The following is a 21,358-nucleotide window of genomic DNA, read 5'->3' as shown; positions in this document are numbered from 1 at the left end:
TACAGTTGGAGCTGGATTGAGGTAGAAAATTCAATTTATCATTTTTAAAGAAAATGATGTATAAGGAAAGAAAATCTGTCCTTTATGGAATGCATTAATCTTCTAGTTATTAGCATGTATTATATATCTGTGCTCTGTGGATGCTAAAATGGATGTGGAGAAAATTCTAGAGAAGCTGTAAACCAGAGTAATCAAAATGATTATAGGCATTGCAATAGGTTCTGTCATAAAAGGTTAAAAAATGTGATATTCTTTATTTTTCAAAAACATGTATTATTTGTCTCATGCTGTGCTAGATTTAGAAGAAGTAGACACATTGTAATCTATGGAAGTTCTCAATATTTTTTTCCTGTCTCTAAACCCGATGAATGAATTTCACCAGTGAGACAAAATCCCATAGGTATATCTCAAATTATTTACAGTGATTTTTGTGCTAATTTTTACTCTACTAGTAAATTTAAACTAATTACTCCAGAGCAAAGTATTTGTGGGATGATTTTGAATCTGATACTGTTTTTGAAGTAAACCATTTACAAACTTCTAAACTTAATTATTAATAACACATCTTATTAAATCTTGTCTGAGAATTATTGAGCTAGAAATCTAAGGAGTACTTTATTTTTTTTCTAATTTGTTTAGGGATTATTGAAAGGATGGTGAGCAGTTGTTAATTGTATTCTTTTGAGATTGGCTAAGATAGATTTACCATACAGTCCATTTTGCTGGGACTTAGGAAATAACATTTTTAATAGTTGGGAAGCATTAAAATAAATAATTGGAGACAACTATAGACAGGTTAACATCTATCCTGAATGCCCAAAAGTCAGGAACTAAACCCTAATGGTCTCTTCTACTTTATTATTTCTTGGCTTTCTTTTGTCTTTACAACGTATTCCCCAAATCATGCTCTAAATTTACAACCTACATTTTTATTCCCTTTGAACAAATAATTCTGATTTTGAAAAATTATTTATGTATGTATATCATCTTCTCCCTTTGTTTTTCATGTCAGTCCATGTACAGAGGATCACCGGTTAGTACAAATTTTAGAATTTTTAACTCCTGACTTTTATAGGTAAAAGAGAACATAAGTTTCATGCTATTTGGTAACAAACTTCAAAGTAAGTGCATTTTCTTAAACTACTCATCACAGTTTCTTTTAAGTTCCAGTCAACTTCTGAATGTAAAAAAATAACCTTTTTTTTCCTGTGTGGTGTTTCGTTGGTAATTCCTTGCATGATGTCATATTTTTTCAACTTTAAACAATTTTTTGAAATTCATTCTGTAGTTTTTTTGTGTGTGTGCATCTAATGAATGCTCCTGAAATTTCCACTGAAACCATGTGCTTGTTTGTTTTGATGGCTCACCCGACTTACTCTTATCTTATGTACCACTACATAGGCATGACCAAGTTGTCCAACTGATGTCTAATAAAGTGCTAATTATTGCATAATTAGGTGGTCTATAATCTTCTAGTACATTACTAGTACAGTTTTTCTTTTTAAACAGATTAAATTAGTCAACATTAACTCCACTGATATAGCTGATGGCCGACCATCAATAGTTCTCGGACTGGTGTGGACCATTATTCTGTATTTCCAGGTATTGTACTATAGCTCCCTTTTCAGTAGATATAACGTCATGAATGGAGGTAGTGTTGGAAATTTTAATAGTACTCTCATTTGTCTTACCTTTAGGGTTGCTCTCAAGTGAGCAAAAACTTGACTTTCTCAAGTACACTGTTTTTTTATTAACAGAAGCATTTCCTCTTCTTCCCTGCAAAGATGTTATATATGGAACTCCCCCAAAGAACTGTGGCATAGGTGCTCAATCTGAAAAGTGAGCAGGGCACAATGGAGATGAAATATTGGTGTAGAAAGACTCAGGATTTTTTTTTTCTCTGGAAGGGACCAGTTTTATGTTCCTATTAGACATTAAGGGGAGAAATGAACTTCCCATTCCATCTAGAACTATTGTTCTAGCCATTAGGTTGTTGTTTTGGTTTTTTTTTCCAGAGATTTTATTTATTTATTTGAGAGAGAAGACAAGTGTGGGTGAGGGGTAGAGGGAGAGGGAGAAACAGACTCCCCACTGAGCAGGGACTCTGACACTGGGCTTGATCCCAGGACCCTGAGATCATGACCTGAGCCCAAGGCAGACACTTAGGTGTTTTTTTTTTTTTTAAGACTTTATTTTTTTAGAACAGTTTTATGTTCACAGCAAAACTGAACAAAAAGTACAGAGATTTCCCATTTACCCTGTGTCGGTACACCATGTGTAGCTTCTCCCATAACCAACATCCTCCACTGGAGTGATACATTTGTTACAATTAGTGAAGCTATATTGACACATCATTGTCATTCAAAGTCCATAGTTTACTTTAGGGTTCCCTTTTGGTGTTGTATGCTCTATGAGTTTGGATAGCCATTAGGTTTTATTTTATTCATTCATTCATGTGTTTAACAAGTGTTTGTAACTGTGTATGAGGTAGTTTTACATGCAGTGGGAAGTCGGAAGAAGAGTACCATGTCAATCATGCCCTTAAGAATTTACCTTGTCAATGGTGTTAAAGATGTGAATTTAAATCACTTTTAGTTGGAAAAATAAAACATCCAAGGAAAGAAGAACAAGATAATTCTTATGTTTTTGCCACCTGTTAACTCACAAACAGATTGAGGAGTTGACCAGCAACCTGCCACAGCTGCAGTCTTTGTCGGGCAGCACATCCTCTGTGGACAGCATGGTTAGCGCTGAGACTGCCAGCCCCCCAAGTAAACGGAAAGTGGCCACCAAGATCCAAGGAAATGCTAAGAAGGCTTTATTAAAGTGGGTTCAGTACACAGTAGCCAAGTAAGTACCAAGAATTTGTTTAAATTTGAAACCTTTGAATAATTTCAGTTACCATTTACTACTGAGTGTATCTTCCAATATTGCAGAATGTGAAGAGACATTCGAATGAAGGGCTTTGCTTTAGGCTTTTCCATTCTTTTCTTGAATTAAAATATAAACAGAAATCATCACTCTAGGAAAATGCTGTAATCAACCTAATTCCTTCATTATTCATGTGATCGGGCCCAATTAAGTTTTTTAAACACACACTTTGATTGGTAATCTGAGGAGTAATTCTATTTAGGTCATTGTTTGGACTTCCTGTTTTTATTAAATAATTTTTACACAATAAATTAGAGGTTTAAATGTGATTATCTTTTCATAAGACTATTGAGTTCTATTTAATAATAATGTGAGCTAAGGTCCACTTTCTGAAATAATTATATTTGTTTTTATTTCCCAAAACTTTCTAGCAATTTTATTTTAAAATTCTTTTTCTTTGGGTCTCCTCTTTTATCTGGAATGTAGATTCCTTTGTCAACTTCAGTTTTATAGACTGTGGATTTCCTTCTGGGCATAATAAATTTATATGTGTGTACATTCATGTGATAATGCTATATAGAAAATTACTACTCTCAATGAGAATCTTTTCATAGCAATTTCAATAGCATTTTCAGTTGAGCATACCAGTGTCTTGTGGTCAAATGTGGTCAGTGGTAAGATCTCTTTATAAAGAAGTTGTGCTTTTGTATGACTTCCTAAATGCCATGTCAAATTAACTCACTTTCTGTTTTGTTTTTGCATGTCTAAGTCTAATCTGAGTCTTATTCCCTACTTCTGGAAAATAGTTTTAAACAATTACTTATTATAAAATATTGAGGCGCTAAATGTAGGGAGTTCTATTTTTAAAGTGTTTGAAGAGCAAAAATAAAGAGAAAAATTAAACAGAGAAGATGCAATTAGTGTTACTACTTTATATCGTTTTATTTAACTTTTAAAGTGTGTTGGTGGTTTTCTAATTTGGGGTTTATTTTTATGATTCAACTTGTACTCAAAAATATTTCTGAAAGCAAAGCTTTGTGGCTTTTCAGGATCTGTAGTAGAAATGAAATATTAAAAGCCTGACCACATTGCTGGTCTACTGTTTGCCTTCCATCCATAGTGGCAATTACTAATCTCTTTTGCATCTTAATTGGACAGGGAGAAGAAATGTGCTAGGTAGAAAGAGACAGGTGACCACATGCTAGGACGTTTGTCATGATGCTATTCGATAAAACTTTGTAATAATATCAATGTGTTACTCTCTTGCCTATTGCTCCACAAAGCATTAAATTAACCAAAAATAAATTGGCTTCCACTTAATATTATAGTAGCTTAAAGTAAACTCAAATTTAATGCTGTTGGAGTTTTTCTACATTGGTTTTGTTTTACATATGTGTTAGCTTTCAAAGATGTGCAGGGGTCTAATGATAACTAAAAGTCGTTCATGCAACTTGTATATTTGTGACATCAGTGGAAGTTGTATTTTCCTTATCTGTATAAATGTCCAGATTTATGGATCCAAGGCTTTTATACCCATCAACATATCAGTGAGATCCATTTACTTTATAGCTGCATCAAGTATAGAGATTTGGGGAGATGACTGTTCTCTAACATAAAATTTCTGTGATGAACACAAGATTCCATTATACATACCAAATTGTTGGTAATTTTTCTAAAAGCAGCTTTCTAAGAAATACTATCCCATTATGTATTTTTCAAGCAACTTTTTACCTGGTATGGATAAAAGACTTTAGAATCTGTACCCATTTCAGTATATGACATGTTTTTAAAATTATAATCTGTGAGACTCGGTGGTCTGAATATTTATAAGTCTCACAAGACTGACCATGACAAGAAAGGACAAAATCCAGTTAAACACCAGACATATTGTCAGATTGTATTCAATGTTTTCATATAAAATTTCAAAATATGTGAGAAGTAAATAAAAATTTTTCAGTAATGCAACATAATTAAGCCTTCTCTATTTTTTTATACCAATTTTATCTCCTATCACTATATACTCTCAGACATGAAAGCATTAAATTGTAGCCTCTCTGATATTTGCATACTTTATTTTGAGATGTCAAGGACGAACAATTGTATTTTAAGACAAATATTAATAAGATAATGAAACAAATGAAAATATGTATATCCAGGTCCATTCAAAATGACTTGAAGTAAATATGTATTAGAGGTCAGAAATGCCTATAAACTGGATATACGTCATCACTTCTTTCAGTGATGTGTCTAAGTTTCTTTAAGTTTGTATCACTTCTTTAAGTGACATATCTCAGTTTTCCTAGATTTTGTATCCGAGATTCTTAAATGAGAGGTTTGGACTAAAACTAAAACTTTTTAAGAATATCACCTACTGCTTTGATGTAGTATGAAACATTATAGGCATGCACGCATGTGTTCAACAAATATAGAAAAAGAAAATGTACTGAAACTTGAAGTTATTCTAACATAGTATTATTTAGGGAAATATTTTATATATTTCTTTTTTAAATTATCTGAAACAATAAACAAGTTGAGGAAAATCAGAAAATATCTATTACATGATGAATATTTGCTAGTTAATTGTTTACATGCACCTTATTGCGTTAAAAACTAGTTTGAGCTATCTGTGAATATAAAAACATTTTCAAAAGAGGAAATGTGAGCAAAAGGAAAATGTAGGTAGAAAGGTAAGATGATGCCGGGGTAAATGTACGAAGCGAAGAGTTAACAAGAGCACATGAACTGTTCCATCTGTGTGGGTATCTGCCCATGTGTCAGACATTGGCTGAAAATATTACATGCATACCACCAGAGACAGAAACTCTGAAAGAATTAAGAGGAGATACAGGATTACTTTATAATTACTGGCATCTTATAAAATTGTTTTGAAAATATGTATTTATGAAGACAGTGATGAGATCCAATGAAGCTATTTTCAGCACAAGACGTTTTATGCAAGCAGAATGTACATTGGTAGAACAGGATTTAAAGTGACTCTTATGTTTGCAGGGATAAAATTTAAGGGCACTTACCAACTTTGCATATTAATCAGTGTATCAGTCAAATATACCTTACAGTTCATGGTAATCTTGAGAATATAGTAAAAAAAAAAAAAGAGTATTAGGTGATATTACCTCTTCTTCATTTAGAAACAACTATAATGAAACTATTTTTTTTAAAAGGAGACTACCAAGATATTCATCCATTGAATGTCACCTAATTGATCACCTTCAAAGGCTCTAGACTTAACCAAGGGATGTTATTCAAAGACCTCTTTGCAACTTCCTTTTTTGGAGCTGCCTTTGTATATAGTTGATAAGTTACATCTAAAAAAAAATTCATTGTGAGCTTGTATCACTTTTATTTTCAACAACAAAATATTGTCACCAACTTGAATGAATTCTTAATTATCATAACTGGCTTTGAATTACTCCTAACCACCACAGAAGAACAAAGATTTTCCACCAAGGGCATTGCTCTCAAGGCAATTCCAAAAACAGTTTAAAAAGCCATTTGATCAATCTCATCAGTGGGGTAAATGGAAACTTGTTTGAACTTATGTGTTGTGTAGGCTCCTGTGTGACTGATTTGGATATATGATCATATCCATTTTCATTTCTTCATCCTAAAGCATTTGATATAATTCAACCATATTATCTTAGTATGTTAATACCTGTGCACATACAACACATTGTTGTTTATCATTGTCATTAGAAATGTGCTAGATACTTCTTCAAAAATATACAGTGATGAATTACTATCAATTTCAGTGTTTTTGTAATTTTTTCTCTTTATTTTGCCAGATATGTTTTCTCTATATTAGTTTCCTTTAAAAATGTGCTTTACATTGAATATCTCAATTACTGAAAAGTCTAATACAGAAAACTCTTAAGTATGGAACCTAAACATTTCTAAAAATTTTGTTTTGCCTAATTTTTTTCCAGCAGCTAATTGCTATAAGTAACTGCATATCAGTCATTGCTGAGGATTGGATTTTGCATTAGTCTTTGAGGACAGTGCCTATGATCTATTCGGGATGTGACATTATTTTATTATTATTTTTTTTAATCACACTAAGGCAGACGGGAATAGAAGTAAAAGACTTTGGGCGGAGCTGGAGAAGTGGGGTTGCCTTCCATTCTGTCATCCATGCCATTCGACCGGAACTAGTGGACTTGGAGAGAGTGAAAGGGAGACCTAACCGGGAAAACCTGGAGGAGGCTTTCACTATTGCTGAAACAGAACTAGGAATCCCAAGACTACTGGATCCTGAAGGTAAGTGGAGTAATTGTTGGTTCTTGCATACACACTTCAAATCAGTAGGTTTCTATGTCTTAAAGGCAGAAATTACCGATAATTTCTGAGACCTGATCAGAGGTCAGAAAACTTTAGCAAAGCAGGAAGAAATAGTATCTTCCTACACCGATTTTTCTTTCGGAAAAATATTTGCTACTGGATATGGGAGCAAAATATAGTCCTGTTGCTCCAAACAGCATTTTGACATTGGCGGTGTCAGCCAGGTGAAGTGTAGCAACTCCACATAGTAAGTGTGGAATGAAAGCTTTAGAAGTGTACATTTTAGGGGAAGGAAGAATGTCCAGGATGAAAGAATTTCTCTGTTTGTATAACAAAGAATCTGGAAGAAGTAAGAGATTATTAATAATCTGAGATCATATTTTTAAAATGTCAGTCATTAGAAACTTAGAAATGTTGATAACCATCCAGTGTTCCAGTGTTGGTTGGGAAAACCACACAAATAGTTGATTACTATTTTTCATTAGAATTGTCTGGCACCTTTTTGGTAAGGCTGTGAATTTTAAGACATTATGGAAATGGATTAAGCTCTTTCAAGCCTGCAAAAGACAATTTTATTGCCTTTAATAAACTTTAGGAAACTGAATAAATTATTTGTTATATTGAAATAAAAGGATTAAAAGTGAATTTTCCAGGGGCGTCTGGGTGGCTCAGTTGGTTAAGCATCTAACACTTGATTTTGGCTCAGGTCTTGATCTCAGGGTCCTGGGATTGAGCCCTGCTTTGGGCTCTGCTCTCAGCAGGGAGTCTGTTTCTTTCCCTCTCCTCCTGCCCCTCTTCCTGCTCTCTCTCTCAAATAAATAAGTAAATTTTTTTTAAAAGTGATTTTTCCAAATGTCACAAAAAATTTCTTATTTGGTTGGTAGTTATGGATGTTTCTATTAACAAATGCAGAAGAGTAAATAGGGGGTGCCTCGGTGGCTCAGTTGCTTAAGCGTCCAACTCTTGATTTCTTTTCAGGTCATGATCTCAGGGTCATGAGATCAAGCCCTACGTCAGGCTCCATGCTGTGTGTGGAACCTGGTTAAGATTCTCTCTCCCTCTCCCTCTGCTCCTGCCCCCCCCAATTAAAAAAAAAAAAAGCAAAGTAAATACAATGAAAGCAAGTTCTTTTAAAGATGAAATTTCAGAATGAGCATGTCTAACTCTAAAACAGTGTCTAAGTGGAGACACTTGTGCCTCCAGGAGTTAAGTTACAGATACCTACAAGTCCCTGGTTGGCTGCCCTGAGATGAGAGCAGCATGGAGATCCCTTGCCACTTTAGGATCCTGCTGGGGGTCCCCACAGATTCACTATGATAGCCAAGGGCTTTCTACCTTGTTTCTGTGTGTACACACACACACACACACACACACGTCAATAGTGTTCAGCTCAAGGAGAAAGCCACACACACATCTCAGCCCTCAATTTCTTTTAGAGTAGGACAGCAGGAGGGTATAAATGGTTCTTTCATATCCACTATACTAGAGAAGCTTAGTATTCCCTTTGATGATAGAACTGAGGTTGCCCAGGGGCACCTGGGTAGCGCAGTCGTTAGGCGTCTGCCTTTGGCTCAGGGCGTGATCCTGGCGTTCCGGGATCGAGTCCCACATCGGGCTCCTCCGCTGGGAGCCTTGCTTCTTCCTCTCCCACTCCCCCTGCTTGTGTTCCCATTCTCGCTGGCTGTCTATCTCTGTCAAATATATAAATTAAAAAAAAAAATCTTAAAAAAAAAAAAGAATTGAGGTTGCCCAGATGCAAGACTAGCCCAGTTATAAGATGATTTTTTGTTTTCCTAATACAAACTCCCCCTCAAAAAGTTATTGATCTTAAATTTGTTTAATTATAAAAATTAAAAATATAAAATTAATTAATTTTAAAAAAGAAATTTTAAAAAGGTTATTTAGCTAGCCAGGATGTATAAACTTTTAGGAATACGGATGAAATAGATCAGTATCTATTACAACAATTAGTTTATGATTTAGTTACACACATATTTAAATGCTGTATTACTCTATTAAATCATGTGTTAAATGTTTTTTTTCCACTTTCACATATCATGAAAGTTTTACGCGTTCTTCATGTGCATCTTCCACATCAATGATGTTGTCGTTTCTACAATCACCTTTGAATCTCCCAGTGAATTCCAGAATACATGATCACTGTTTCCTTTGAAGTCTTTGAGCTGTAGCACTTTTTCAATCCTGCACTGATAGTCCATAGAAATCATATCTCAAATCACAAGGCACGTCATAAAATATTACGGCTGTTTATATTTTGGTTTCCATGGCTTTTGTGGGTTTTTTTTTTTATTAGATATTTGTAAATTCCAGATATAGGCACCTTTTCATTTCCTTTAAAAGGGATAGTTAAAAGGTGATTTAAAACATTCAGTCCTTTGTATGCTGCAGTCTTACCCCCTATAATTCTATAATGATTAAATTTGTATAAATACCTTTGCTTGATTTTTACTGGTTTTATTAGTAAACATCTATGCATTTAAAAATATATTTTCAGGCTCTGTGTTTCCCTCAGAGTACTAGACTGTTCAAAGTGTAGTAATTTAGAATCATGCACAAGGGAGAAGCTATCCAAGGAGTTGAACATAAGGCATCTCCCTCTTTTCTAAAATAAAATTGGGGGGGGAGCTTATCTCTTTGGCCAGATACAGTATACAAACTCTATGGGCACATCCACACCTGTAAGCATATTTTACTACCCGTTCACCCCAGTTCTAAAATTTACATAGTATTTTTCTTTTATTAACAATATAGAATGTCTGAATATCCATATAGTGTCTCAGATTTCTGGTGAATTAATGTTGAGATTATTTAAATGAAGCATGTATTACTGTCCTAAAGGTCCGTAGTTAAAATGTGTCATCTTTCTGTGTCATAACATTCCCATCATGTGTCATCCACACTAAATGGGTTTGCCCTCCCTCACCATCTTGAAATATTAATTCTGTTTTTCTTCTGGACTGAGGACAGCGTCTTTTGGTATATTAGCTAGATTTCAAAGTTTGTGTTATGAAAATATAAAAAAGGCTAATTAACCTATTCATATTTGCTTTTGGTTGCTCCAGATGTTGATGTGGATAAACCAGATGAGAAGTCTATTATGACCTATGTAGCCCAGTTCCTGAAACATTACCCTGACATTCACCATACAGGCCCTGATGGGCAAGAGAATGACGTAAGTATTTTTTTCTTCAAGCACTGATAGTGCACTCAGTGATAGTGAGTGACTCAGGTGTTTAAACATGGTACTTTCTAAAAATTAAATTTGATGCTTTATTTTATTTTTGTTTTATCTTATTTTGGAATGCATTTCAAAAAGGGAGCAACTGACTAAAGAGGTGGTATCACCAACTGGGGAGAAGATTACAGGGAAAGATTTTTCTGATGTGCATGTTGGATATGTGAGGGGAAAGCATTATTAATGATAAATGCTGGATATTTAACACTGATGAATTAAAAGTGAGTAAAGATAGACATGTTGGGAAATTCATTTAGTAATCTGAGGATTGAAGTAATTTTATATTCATCATGTCATTTGTGCCTTTAGAACTTGAATCCCCATACTCTGTTCAATCTGAGAAAATCTAATTTTTACTTTCAGATTTATTATATAAGTCACTACTCACAACAAACATATGGAAGTAAGGCAAACTTGTGAAAGTCCTAATTATTCACTGTGATTAGATTTTTTCAGCCTCTCAATAGTTTAAATAACATTTATATTTTTCATACTGCTCCAATGACATATGGTCATTGTCATAAAAAAGAAAAACTGAAAGAAAGGAAAAAGAAAATTATTTGTACTTGATCTCCTAGAGAGACCCATCCTAGAAAAAAATTAATATGTTGGTGTAAGTTTCCAACATTTTTCTATATGTATGTAGACACAGATAATATTATAACAAAAATAGAATTATAATATGCATACAATTTCATCATTTTTTTTCTGTTAACATTATAAAAAACTCTTCCCATGCCATTCTCTCCAGGACATCATATAGATGTACAATAATTTATCCAATCTTAATTATTGAAAATTTCTGAATTTTTGCCATTATAAAAATTGCTTCTATGAACAACTTTGTAATAAAACATTGTTTTATGATTCTTTCTTAAAAGTGGAATTTCTAGGCTGAAATGCATATAGATTTTTAATGCTGTTTGAAATTTTTTTTTCAAATTTTCCTATAGAAAGTTTGTCCCATTTTACACACTCTCCAGCACACCAGAATGCCTATGTTCCCAGACTCTAACAATGGATATTACCATTCTTCCAAATTTTTTAAGTATTATTATTTTTTTATTATAAAGAGGTGGATTTAATACCAAATTTAAAATTAATTATAAGGCAAAATGACATCAGGGAGAGAAATAAATGGAATTTTCAAGATGTGTTAAAAAACTGTCTGACTTCATTGCTCAGGTCTCAACTGAGTTTTCAAAGCAGTTTGAGATTATAATGAAGAGAAACAAGAAAAACAACAAAGACCTTAATATGTTTTCCAAATAGACTTAGAAACGGGTCTAAGAAAGGAAGAGGCCAAGGGCTTATAACCCAGATTTTCAAATAGGCAAAGGTATTGCACTAATAGAAATCTGTGACTTCAAAAAAACTTAAGCAAAACAATGTTAACTGGTGTTTCCTAGGTTGCTGGGATGAAGTTAATCTGGCATTTGGTAGAACTATGTTCGTTTTTTTAAAACTATCATTTCAGGAAACCTGTTTTGTTCCTTGACAGGATTCAGGTGCAAACATTGACCACCCGAGTAACTTATCCATAGTCAGCAAAGTAAATGTTTCTAAGAAGCACCACTAGAGGCAAAAGCAGACTTCTGTACAGATCCTAGCATAGATGGATGTGCGTGCTTTGGTGTCATTTGGGGCTTTCTAGGTTTTGAGAGTATAATTGGATATGCATGTTGCCGTGTGAATAAGAAACTCTATTAGAAAGTGTATTAGGCTTACCCCATACGGCCTCCAGAAAATCAGCCTTCCATCTGATTTTCATATCAAAAGTCCTTATGTTACCCAATTGGATTTATTTCTGATCAAGTTTCTGAGTTTGTACTGTTTTAATTTCTCTGACATTAATCATCTCCCCAGATGAGTAAACTCTGTGACTGGCAGCGTCTGAGAGACAAAAGAAGGTGCTTTTGTTAATGCTCATGAGCAAGAATCGAGTGCCAAAACTCCTCGAGATTTGAAAAACACACATTCCTGATATAAGCTTGTTAATACGCTTTACTAAAGAGGCTTTATTATTAAGAGATTAATTTCATTATCTAGAAAATAAATTCTGATTGTTCTTTTAAAAAGCTCCCTCTATCCCTTCCTGAAAAGAGACTACATATGATTTCTTCAGGGTTATTTCAAAAATTAATTTTGAGGAAAATATATTATAAGCTTTGCTCTTTTTAGTATGGCATTTGTAATGGAGGGCATATGCATCTAAAAATGTATATTTTCAATAAGAAAAAGGGACTTTTATGTATTTTATATATTTTTCATTTGCTTAACGCAGCTAAATGGCCACCTAATTTCATCTGGTGAAACTCTTAAGATTTTATAGACTATATACGTTAGGGCTATTGATGCCATCACTTCGAAACACTTAGTATTTGTCTAATCAAGTCTTAGCAAATAGTTCTTTTAATTCACTTTTAAAAAGCTTGGCAACAACGTGTCTCCCAGGCTTCTATTTTTTGGTGAATTTGATTGCTGTATTCTGTTTATGAGTTTATTTAAATTAGGTACTTTATAGATATGATTTTTAAATCTAATTTTCTTATTGGAAATAGACATTGCCAATGCCTTTCTTACTCCAACCAATAAAACTGATAAACTTTTTCCCTAAAGGTGTTCTCGAATAATTAGCACTCAATCAGAAATAAATAAAATATGCCAATTAGTTCATCTCTGTGAGCTATTAAACTTTCAGTTATTTATTCACTCATTCCTTCTCTCATTGCAACAACTACTGACTGTTTTCAGAAGCACAGCACCATCTTAATTGGCATAGGGGTGCAGAGATCCATCTTATCAATACATTTAAGAGAAAAGAAATGAATTAATATACTTCTTCTCTACGTAGTTCACCATTTAAAATGGTTAATATTTCAAGCTATAAATATTTGTAAAATGTAAATATTGCCAAAAATTAAAACAAAACATCAAATGCTAGAATACTGCATTGCCTTACTGGGTTTGAACATTTGATGCTTTCAAAAGTTATGAAAATCTCTTAAAGTAACCATACCCTTAAAATTATCATCTATTTATTTATGGACAGATGCCTCTCCATTGTTTTTTTTTTCTTGTTTCCTATATAATTTTTGTCCCTGATTTATATTATTTTTCTATATATTATCTTTTCGTATTGTTAGGAAATACTTCCAGTTTTTCCATCTTTTGCAAATTCTATCCAAAATATTAAGGTAAGATTTAAATAATCTTGAATCAGTGACCTCTTTCAAACATCCTACATTGCATAGCTTATTAGCCATTCCTTTGCATGTATTTGTCTTTATATACACATTTCTTTTAATGCATTAATTCTGTCATTTCCTTTTCCTCTCTAATAGAGTAAATAACATATGTAAGTGTTATTGAATGTTAGTTATAGTCTAAGCCACTCCCATGGACTAATCTTTAATTATAAGATAGCATCAATTAATTTCTTTTTAATAACGCTTAATAGCACTAATAAAAGGAAAAATTTACAATAACTGTGTTTGGTTTCTTTACATGTGATATGAAAAATAAAAAATAAAGCTAAAGATTTATTTTTATATGTTAAAATATTAAGTCAGAAAAATTTATTTCAAAAAAGGCAAGTATTCATTTAGCTTGTATCCTGAGTTTTATCACATCTCTTCTGCTAAGTATTTGGTCATATAGCTTATTTAGTAAAGTTCATGACATGTGGTAAGTGCTCAGATACACGTGTGGAATTAATGACTGTAAGCTCTTTCCCAATTTCAAATTATCCTGTGCTTTTTCCATCTTTCTTTATGTTCCATCAAGGCCTGAGGTTAAGGAACTATCAACAAAGTAGACTTTATGTCAATACTGGAATAAGAATTAAAAGTAACTAATTTTGTATCAAATGTTAAATTAATTTTTATTTCATGCTCCATGAATCATGAGCTGATGTACACATAAACATACTACAGAACATATAAAAATGCCTGTGTTTACATTTGAATGAAAAAGAGAAAAAGTCGTGAGAATACTGGCAATTTAACTGCCTGGAGTTTAGGTAGTCTTCTATAGGCAAATAGACCCCCAAGCCTTTGAATGCATATAAAAGTTAACAGTTGAAGAAAAGCCACTAGACTAAATGGGCTCTGGAAATCTAAATATTGTTCCTACAATATCTCCTCTTACAAGGAGAATCTTGAGTATGAATAGCTACATGCTTCTTCCCTTATTGCCATTTGCTTGACACCTGCCCCACCAGTAGAAAAGTCATTTACTAGATGAACTCTAATGAAGTTATTTTATGAACATAATCCTTTGTCTCAGGTGATTTTGTGAAATGATTTCAATTGGTGAGAAACAGGTCCTTGGAGGTTCACAGTGAGGTCCCGTGCTCACTTTGATGATTTTCCCCCGCACTCAGTGTCACATTGGCCTCTGGTACCTTGGAGGTAAACTAAGAGCATTTAGTTCCTCTGAGCTCCTAAGAATATGCCATTTGTGCTTTTATGGGCATGATGGTCAACCAATCAATAAACCATGTGCCTTGGTCATGTTTATCTGTTCATTCAGAGGAGCCATCTTAAGAAAAGCTAAAGCTTTGGAGTTTGGGGCTCCTGTTCCATTTCCTTCTTTACTTACCTATATTACCAAACATTTATTCTACCATTATATATTGAGTGAGATTGGGTACCAGACACTGTGTTAGGCTAGAGAAAAATAAGATACATAAGGGGTTTGTACTATGGGCAGAAGGGAAGAGACGATTAAGTGAACAATACAAAATAGTGCTTTTTCAGTGAATATTTGAGCTCAGGTTGTTATAGGATCAGAGAAGTGTTCTCAAAATGTGGTCCCTAGACCAGCAGCACTAGATTTACCTGGAAGTTTCTTAGAAATACAGATTCTTGGCCTCCACCCTAGACATCCTGAGCCGAGGAAGACCGAAGGTGGTGCCCAGCAATCAGTTTTCAGAAGCCCTCCAGGTGATTCTAGTGCACATCACCATGTGAGAACCACTGGCACAGAAGAGAGACCCCCAGTGAGACTTCAGGGTCAGAAAAAGCTTTCTAGAGAGGTTGTGTCTGAGCTGAGCTCTGAAGAAGGCATTATACAGGGAAAGATGTATTCAGGCAGGACAGGATTCCTTTTGCAAGATTGGAAAGAAAGAGAGGGCATGGATCATGACAACACTGTGGGCCAGCCTCTGTGCTAGGTGTGCTGCACAGGTTATCGTGAATTCTCCCCCAAACCGGGGAAGCAGTGTGTGATGTCTACTCAAGTGATGGCACAGCAGTAGAAAAAAAGATGTGTTCAAAGTCACAGAGCTGATACTTGTCAGAACCAGAATTTGGAACCAGTTTTGCCCGCCTCCATAGCCAGCACGCTGTCTCCTCTGCCATTTAACTGTCATCAATCACTTCATCTGTGTCACAGGGCTGTGATCAAGTGAGAAGCTGTAGTTGGAAGCTCTTTGTAAGTGCCAAGAACCATGTTAAATGTGTTTTTGATTACTTTGACATTCTTAACAGATAAGAAATCTTGTGAAAAATTAGGATATTTTCACTAAATCAATGCTAGAATGACTTGTTATTATTTGTGGAAACAATGATATAAATCTCTGGGTTTTGGTTTTTTTTTTCATGTTTGAGATGTGAGTAGTAGCCTGGATACATTCTTTCAGGAAATATTTTAGTAACTATTTTATAGGTGCTGTGTGTTACCAGGGTCTGGTAATATCATATCAAACAAAATAAATATTTTCTGTCATAGTGGAGCTTATGTTATAATACTGAATAGCATTTTTAAATACACTAGTCCACAGTGTTACTGTGATTGTAACTCCTTGGATTCAGTCCTCTGGGATACAAATGACCTTGGGTTAAGAAGCACCCCCAGGCCTATGTTTTCAGTTCTATTCCAGCCATTGTTCTTTCTGAATATTTTTGTATTTAGGACATTTCCTCTTGAGCACATTTTCTTGATTAAATTACTGTTTCTTGAGAAAAAAAATGGAGGCTGATCATTTCAGTATTTAGCAAGATAATTAAGCTATTTTTCTAGAATTAACTTTTGCCTCTTACTCTCCAAAAGAGGTGAGGGAGAGGAGAGAAAGAAGTTTTTCAGAAACCATTGGAACTTATTAAATATTCAGTGTAGTCTAGAACCAGCCAGGTATTAATCAGCAATTAAATCAATGCATAGTTACTGATAAAACTGTAATGTCTGCTGGTTTCTAGAGAGAAGACAGGCTAATTTTGAAGGAAACAAAAGTTTGGATAGAACAATTTGAAAGAGATTTGACAAGGGCACAGATGACAGAATCAAATTTGCAAGATAAATATCAGGTAATGTATGAAAAAAGATTTCAATTTCTTAAAATCCTTTTTATGAATAATATTAATATATGTCATTTAATCTATGTTCAATCTTTCAAATGATATTAATGAGAAATATCTTTAAAGAAATAATATATATCATCTTAAGTTTGCATGTAATTTAATAATTGTATTTCTGTGTAAATAGGTAGTTTTAAAAAATTTAAGACATTTATATATTGCAATATGATTGCCATTGTAGGGATAATTAACACCTCTGTCACATTGCAGAAGTATTTCTTTTTTGTGGTTGAGATAATTAAATTCAAGTCTTTTAGCAAGTTTCATGAATATAATACAGTATTGTTATGTATATTCACTCTAGGACTTATTTACTACTCATTACAAGTTTGTACACTTAATAACATCTTTCCTATCTCCCCAGCCTCACCTTCCATCCCTTGCTAACCATCATTTTCTTTGTTTTTATGGATTTGGACTTTTTTACATATAAGTGATGTCACAGTATTGTCTTTTTCTGTCTGCCTTATCTCACTTAGCATAATGTCCTCAAGGTCCGTGTTGTCACAAATAGCAGGATGTCCTTCTTTCTCATGATATTTGTAGATCTAGCTATCTATCTGTCTGTCTGTCACATCTCCTATCATTCATCCATTAATGGGCACTTAGATTGTTTCCGTATCTTGGCTGTCGTGAATAATGCTGCAGTAAACAAGGGAGTGCAGGTATCTCCTCAGTATCTTGTTTTCATTTCCTTTGGGTATATACTGAGAGGTGGAATTGGTAGTTTTAAATTGTGTGTGTCCATCCTGTATATAGAGCCCTGAGCCTTCATGACTTTTCTGGAACTCAGAGTCTTATAGATGACCCCAAACACAAACGTCTAGTCATTGTTTTTCTACAGCTCATGATCTTGTAGATGTCACATAACAAAAAATTCCACCAAAAGATGACTTCAGGGGGCGCCTGGGTGGCACAGCGGTTAAGCGTCTGCCTTCGGCTCAGGGCGTGATCCCGGCCTTATGGGATCGAGCCCCCACATCAGGCTCCACTATGAGCCTGCTTCTTCCTCTCCCACTCCCCCTGTTTGTGTTCCCTCTCTCACTGGCTGTCTCTATCTCTGTAAAATAAATAAAATAAAATCTTTAAAAAAAATATTTTAAAAAAAAGATGACTTCAGTGCCAAACTGAAAACTACTATAGAATAAGCCGCAGTTAATAAAGGCTTGCAACGTGACCCTTTGAAGTGGGCTCATTAATGGGATCAGTTCCTATTGCGAACTGCCTGGTTTGACACTGCCCCTCTCAAATTGAGGCCAGGGTTGTTGCTGCTGTAGTTCCCCCAGTTTCCTTACACTGCCATTACTTGGATTTTGGCTTTCAATTTTCACTTCTCAGACACAAAATCTTAGGTTTTCCCATTAAATTGTGATTCATTGTATGCAGCATTGCTGTTTTCCTCCTATTTAAAATAGCATTGCATTTTAGTGGCCAAACTATAACATATTCTAGTCTACATTATATTTCAGTCGGTTTTACTACATACGAGGGGGCAATGATATGAGACTCAACATGGCAGATGATAAAGGATTTAGCTGTTGGCTTTAGTGTGCAGATTTTATGTAACAATATCTATAAAGTGTGCCTGAATTTAGATGGATGATGCCATCAATATTATATTTGTTGAACATGGCAAAGCAATGTGTATATGCTTATATGTTATTTGCTTTGAAACTCAATATAATCTTTTTTTCCCAAAAAAGTAATTTTCTGGATGAGCTTCATTAAAAAATGATTAAACCAGTTAACTGAGAATAGAAATCCAAGAACAGTGTGAATATACTTATTAGACCATTGGTGAGTTTTAGTTTGGTTATAGATTATAAAAAAATCAAGTCCAAATTATGAAGTTACCTGTTGTACAGATATTATTATATAAATGGAAAACAAAGAGTTAAAAAAGTATGAAACAGAAACACTCCTTTTAGGCCAAAGATGATCAGCTGTCTCTTTAAAAAAGATTTAGAGACCATCTGAAATCTGAACATAGGGAACATTTTCCTCATTTGTGTGTTTCTTACATAATCAGCATTTTCTGTTTCTACTTATCAGTCAATAGTTCATTTTCCTGTTTTTTTCATGCATAGAATTCTGTGGAACAAAATTAAAGATCAATTTTATGTTTTGGTATTTTTAAATTACGTTAAGTTAGAGGCAATGGAAGATAAAAGTTGTTGTAAAATATTTACTCACCGTCTCCCTCCAGCGTTCTTCATGTGAACTTACATGTTTGTTTACTCTGACAAATTCTTTCAAATGTGTTACCTGCTAGATTCTGTAGGGACATTCCCATTTTCTTTAACATAATTGCACATTTTAGAGGTATTTTCAATTCATATTTGGACTTGGAGTCTTATTTTAGGATGTGTTAATTTAATATAAAATGTAGAACTTTAATTAAAATCACTACTTCTTAAGGTTAGTATTAGACTACATATTACAAATTTATATTAAACACATGATAAAAGAAATGATACAGTCATTAATATTTTAATCCCATAAAGATAAAGCAAAATATTATTATATAATTGAGGTCCCTTAAGTAAACCTCTTTACTCTGGCTTACCTAAACACAAATTCAGATATCTTTAAATCAGTGTTGTTTGGATATATATAATTTTTAGCCTAAATTATTTGGTACTTTGAAGTAAAGCAACTATTTTGATTATTAGCATAGGCTTATATCCCTATTTACTATTTTTTCTTGATACGCATGAACTGGCATATAGATTATTTAACTAGAAATGAGAAATCTTAGGTTTTAGTCCTGCCTCTACTACGTGTTCTTGCCAAGTTATTTCTGGGCTTCCTATGGTAACAGGCTGTTGTAGGGTTATGGAGAAAGCCAGAGGAATAGTGTGTAGAGAGGAGTTAGCATGGGACCAAGCTCATCATCAGGGAACAGTAGATGCTATCACTATCATGACTGTCATCATTATTAACGACAACATATATTGAGTTTATCCCCAGTATAAAGGGTTGTTATTTAGGAAATGCGGTTTCCTTTGCGTTTGGTGTTTTTGACTCATTTCCATGTTGTTGCTCTTTTTTCCCTTTAGTCATTTAAGCACTTCAGAGTTCAATATGAAATAAAAAGGAAACAGATTGAACATTTAATACAACCAGTACACAGAGACGGTAAACTGTCACTTGACCAAGCATTGGTAAAACAATCCTGGGACAGAGTGTCCTCCAGGGTAAGTTCTCTTGTGATTAGTTTCATTAAAGCTGGCATAATTTAGTGAAGCACATTTTCCATCATGTTTTTCTGGGCAGTGATATTTCATCTGGTCCCCCATCCTCTGTCTGAGGAAGGAAAGGCTTACCGATGGGAGTTTTCCTTTAAGTTAGTGGAAGTACTTGGCTTAACAACTCTTCTGCTTTGCCTGCCCTACACATAGTTTCCCTGTTAAGTAGATGATGGATTGAAATCCTGAAAGACTCCATTCTGGGTCATTTAGAAGAGATGACTCCCCCAAGAATGGAGCCTCAGCAGTTTCTCTAAAGTCTATAACCAGGTTTCATCAACAGTTGGTCATCCTCCTCTATGCACATTCATTTTTACAGTCTTTAATTTAAGCAAATCTTCTTATCCAATCCTTCGTGAACCTGAAGGAAAACTGCTCAATAATTTTCATGTTAATATTCTGCAAACTTAAAGGCCAAGATTTCAAAACCTCTGAAACTTCTATCACTAATGGGAATATTTGCCTTGAACTTACCCTATTTTCTTCAGTTTTTATAATCTAATCTTTTTCCCACAAACTCTACCAGAGAATAAGTTAGTTCCAAGCTCCTCAACTTATCCCACCTGATGTTCCAATAAGTCAGGAGACACTGCTTAAGAATTGGATAAAGTGGTAGAAATGAAGAAATAGTTAGAAATTGTACTCTCATAGAAAGAATCCTGAATATTCTACTTCCTCCAGCGATGACTGGATGACCCTGATTTTTCTGGACCTGTTCTCATGTGGGAGGTTTTTAAGGATACACATCAGCTAGTGTATAACAGCTGCTTCCTTGAACATCTCCACAAACTCAGTCCCTTCCCTTTCAGCAAAAGCCAAATTGAAAATCCGCAGAGGCTTTATCCTCTTCTTATAAGAAGAAAATTGTTTAAGCTCTCAATAATGTCCTTCCATGTCTAAGATGTATTTTAAGTTTCCTCAAAATTTGCTTGTAACTATAATTTCCTCCTCATTCTCAAATATCAAATTCAGAACACAGATATTTTCTTCTTTGATATTTATTAAGTTAACCTGAAATTATTAACTTAAACCCTTATGTAGGCTTTAGAAATCATTTTGGGGAGTTTTAGGAATTGTCTTCTGTATTAAAGATAATTATGTTTTTCTACTTTTGTACTTCAGCTCTTTGATTGGCATATACAGCTTGATAAATCTCTCCCTGCACCTCTGGGCACCATAGGCGCCTGGTTATACAGAGCAGAGGTGGCACTGAGAGAGGAAATTACCATTCAGCAGGTCCATGAGGAAACAGCCAACACAATACAACGGAAACGCGAGCAACACAAGGTAAAAGTTCTGGTGGGGAAATCTTCTGGCACGACAGTCCT

At 34.2% G+C, this 21,358-nt stretch overlaps 1 protein-coding gene across 13 annotated transcripts in view; it reads left to right on the top strand.

Annotated features, from left to right (window-relative positions):
• SYNE1 (spectrin repeat containing nuclear envelope protein 1) overlaps positions 1 to 21,358 on the top strand; it is a 437,003-nt gene that overhangs the window by 107,587 nt on the left and 308,058 nt on the right. For 12 of the 13 annotated variants that reach the window (XM_034669329.1, XM_034669326.1, XM_034669322.1 and 9 more), the window contains exons 6-13: positions 1,510 to 1,602; positions 2,672 to 2,850; positions 6,950 to 7,146; positions 10,251 to 10,360; positions 13,570 to 13,620; positions 16,624 to 16,731; positions 19,842 to 19,979; positions 21,153 to 21,317. In XM_034669329.1, the coding sequence (XP_034525220.1) occupies positions 1,510 to 1,602; positions 2,672 to 2,850; positions 6,950 to 7,146; positions 10,251 to 10,360; positions 13,570 to 13,620; positions 16,624 to 16,731; positions 19,842 to 19,979; positions 21,153 to 21,317 (1,041 nt within the window). The remainder of the gene's footprint in view (positions 1 to 1,509; positions 1,603 to 2,671; positions 2,851 to 6,949; positions 7,147 to 10,250; positions 10,361 to 13,569; positions 13,621 to 16,623; positions 16,732 to 19,841; positions 19,980 to 21,152; positions 21,318 to 21,358) is intronic. The other variant, XM_034669323.1, reaches the window with a different exon arrangement.

Source organism: Ailuropoda melanoleuca, chromosome 10 (genome assembly GCF_002007445.2).
Source record: "Ailuropoda melanoleuca isolate Jingjing chromosome 10, ASM200744v2, whole genome shotgun sequence".
Taxonomy (NCBI): Eukaryota; Metazoa; Chordata; class Mammalia; order Carnivora; family Ursidae; genus Ailuropoda; species Ailuropoda melanoleuca.
This window is presented reverse-complemented; position numbering and strand designations above follow the sequence as displayed.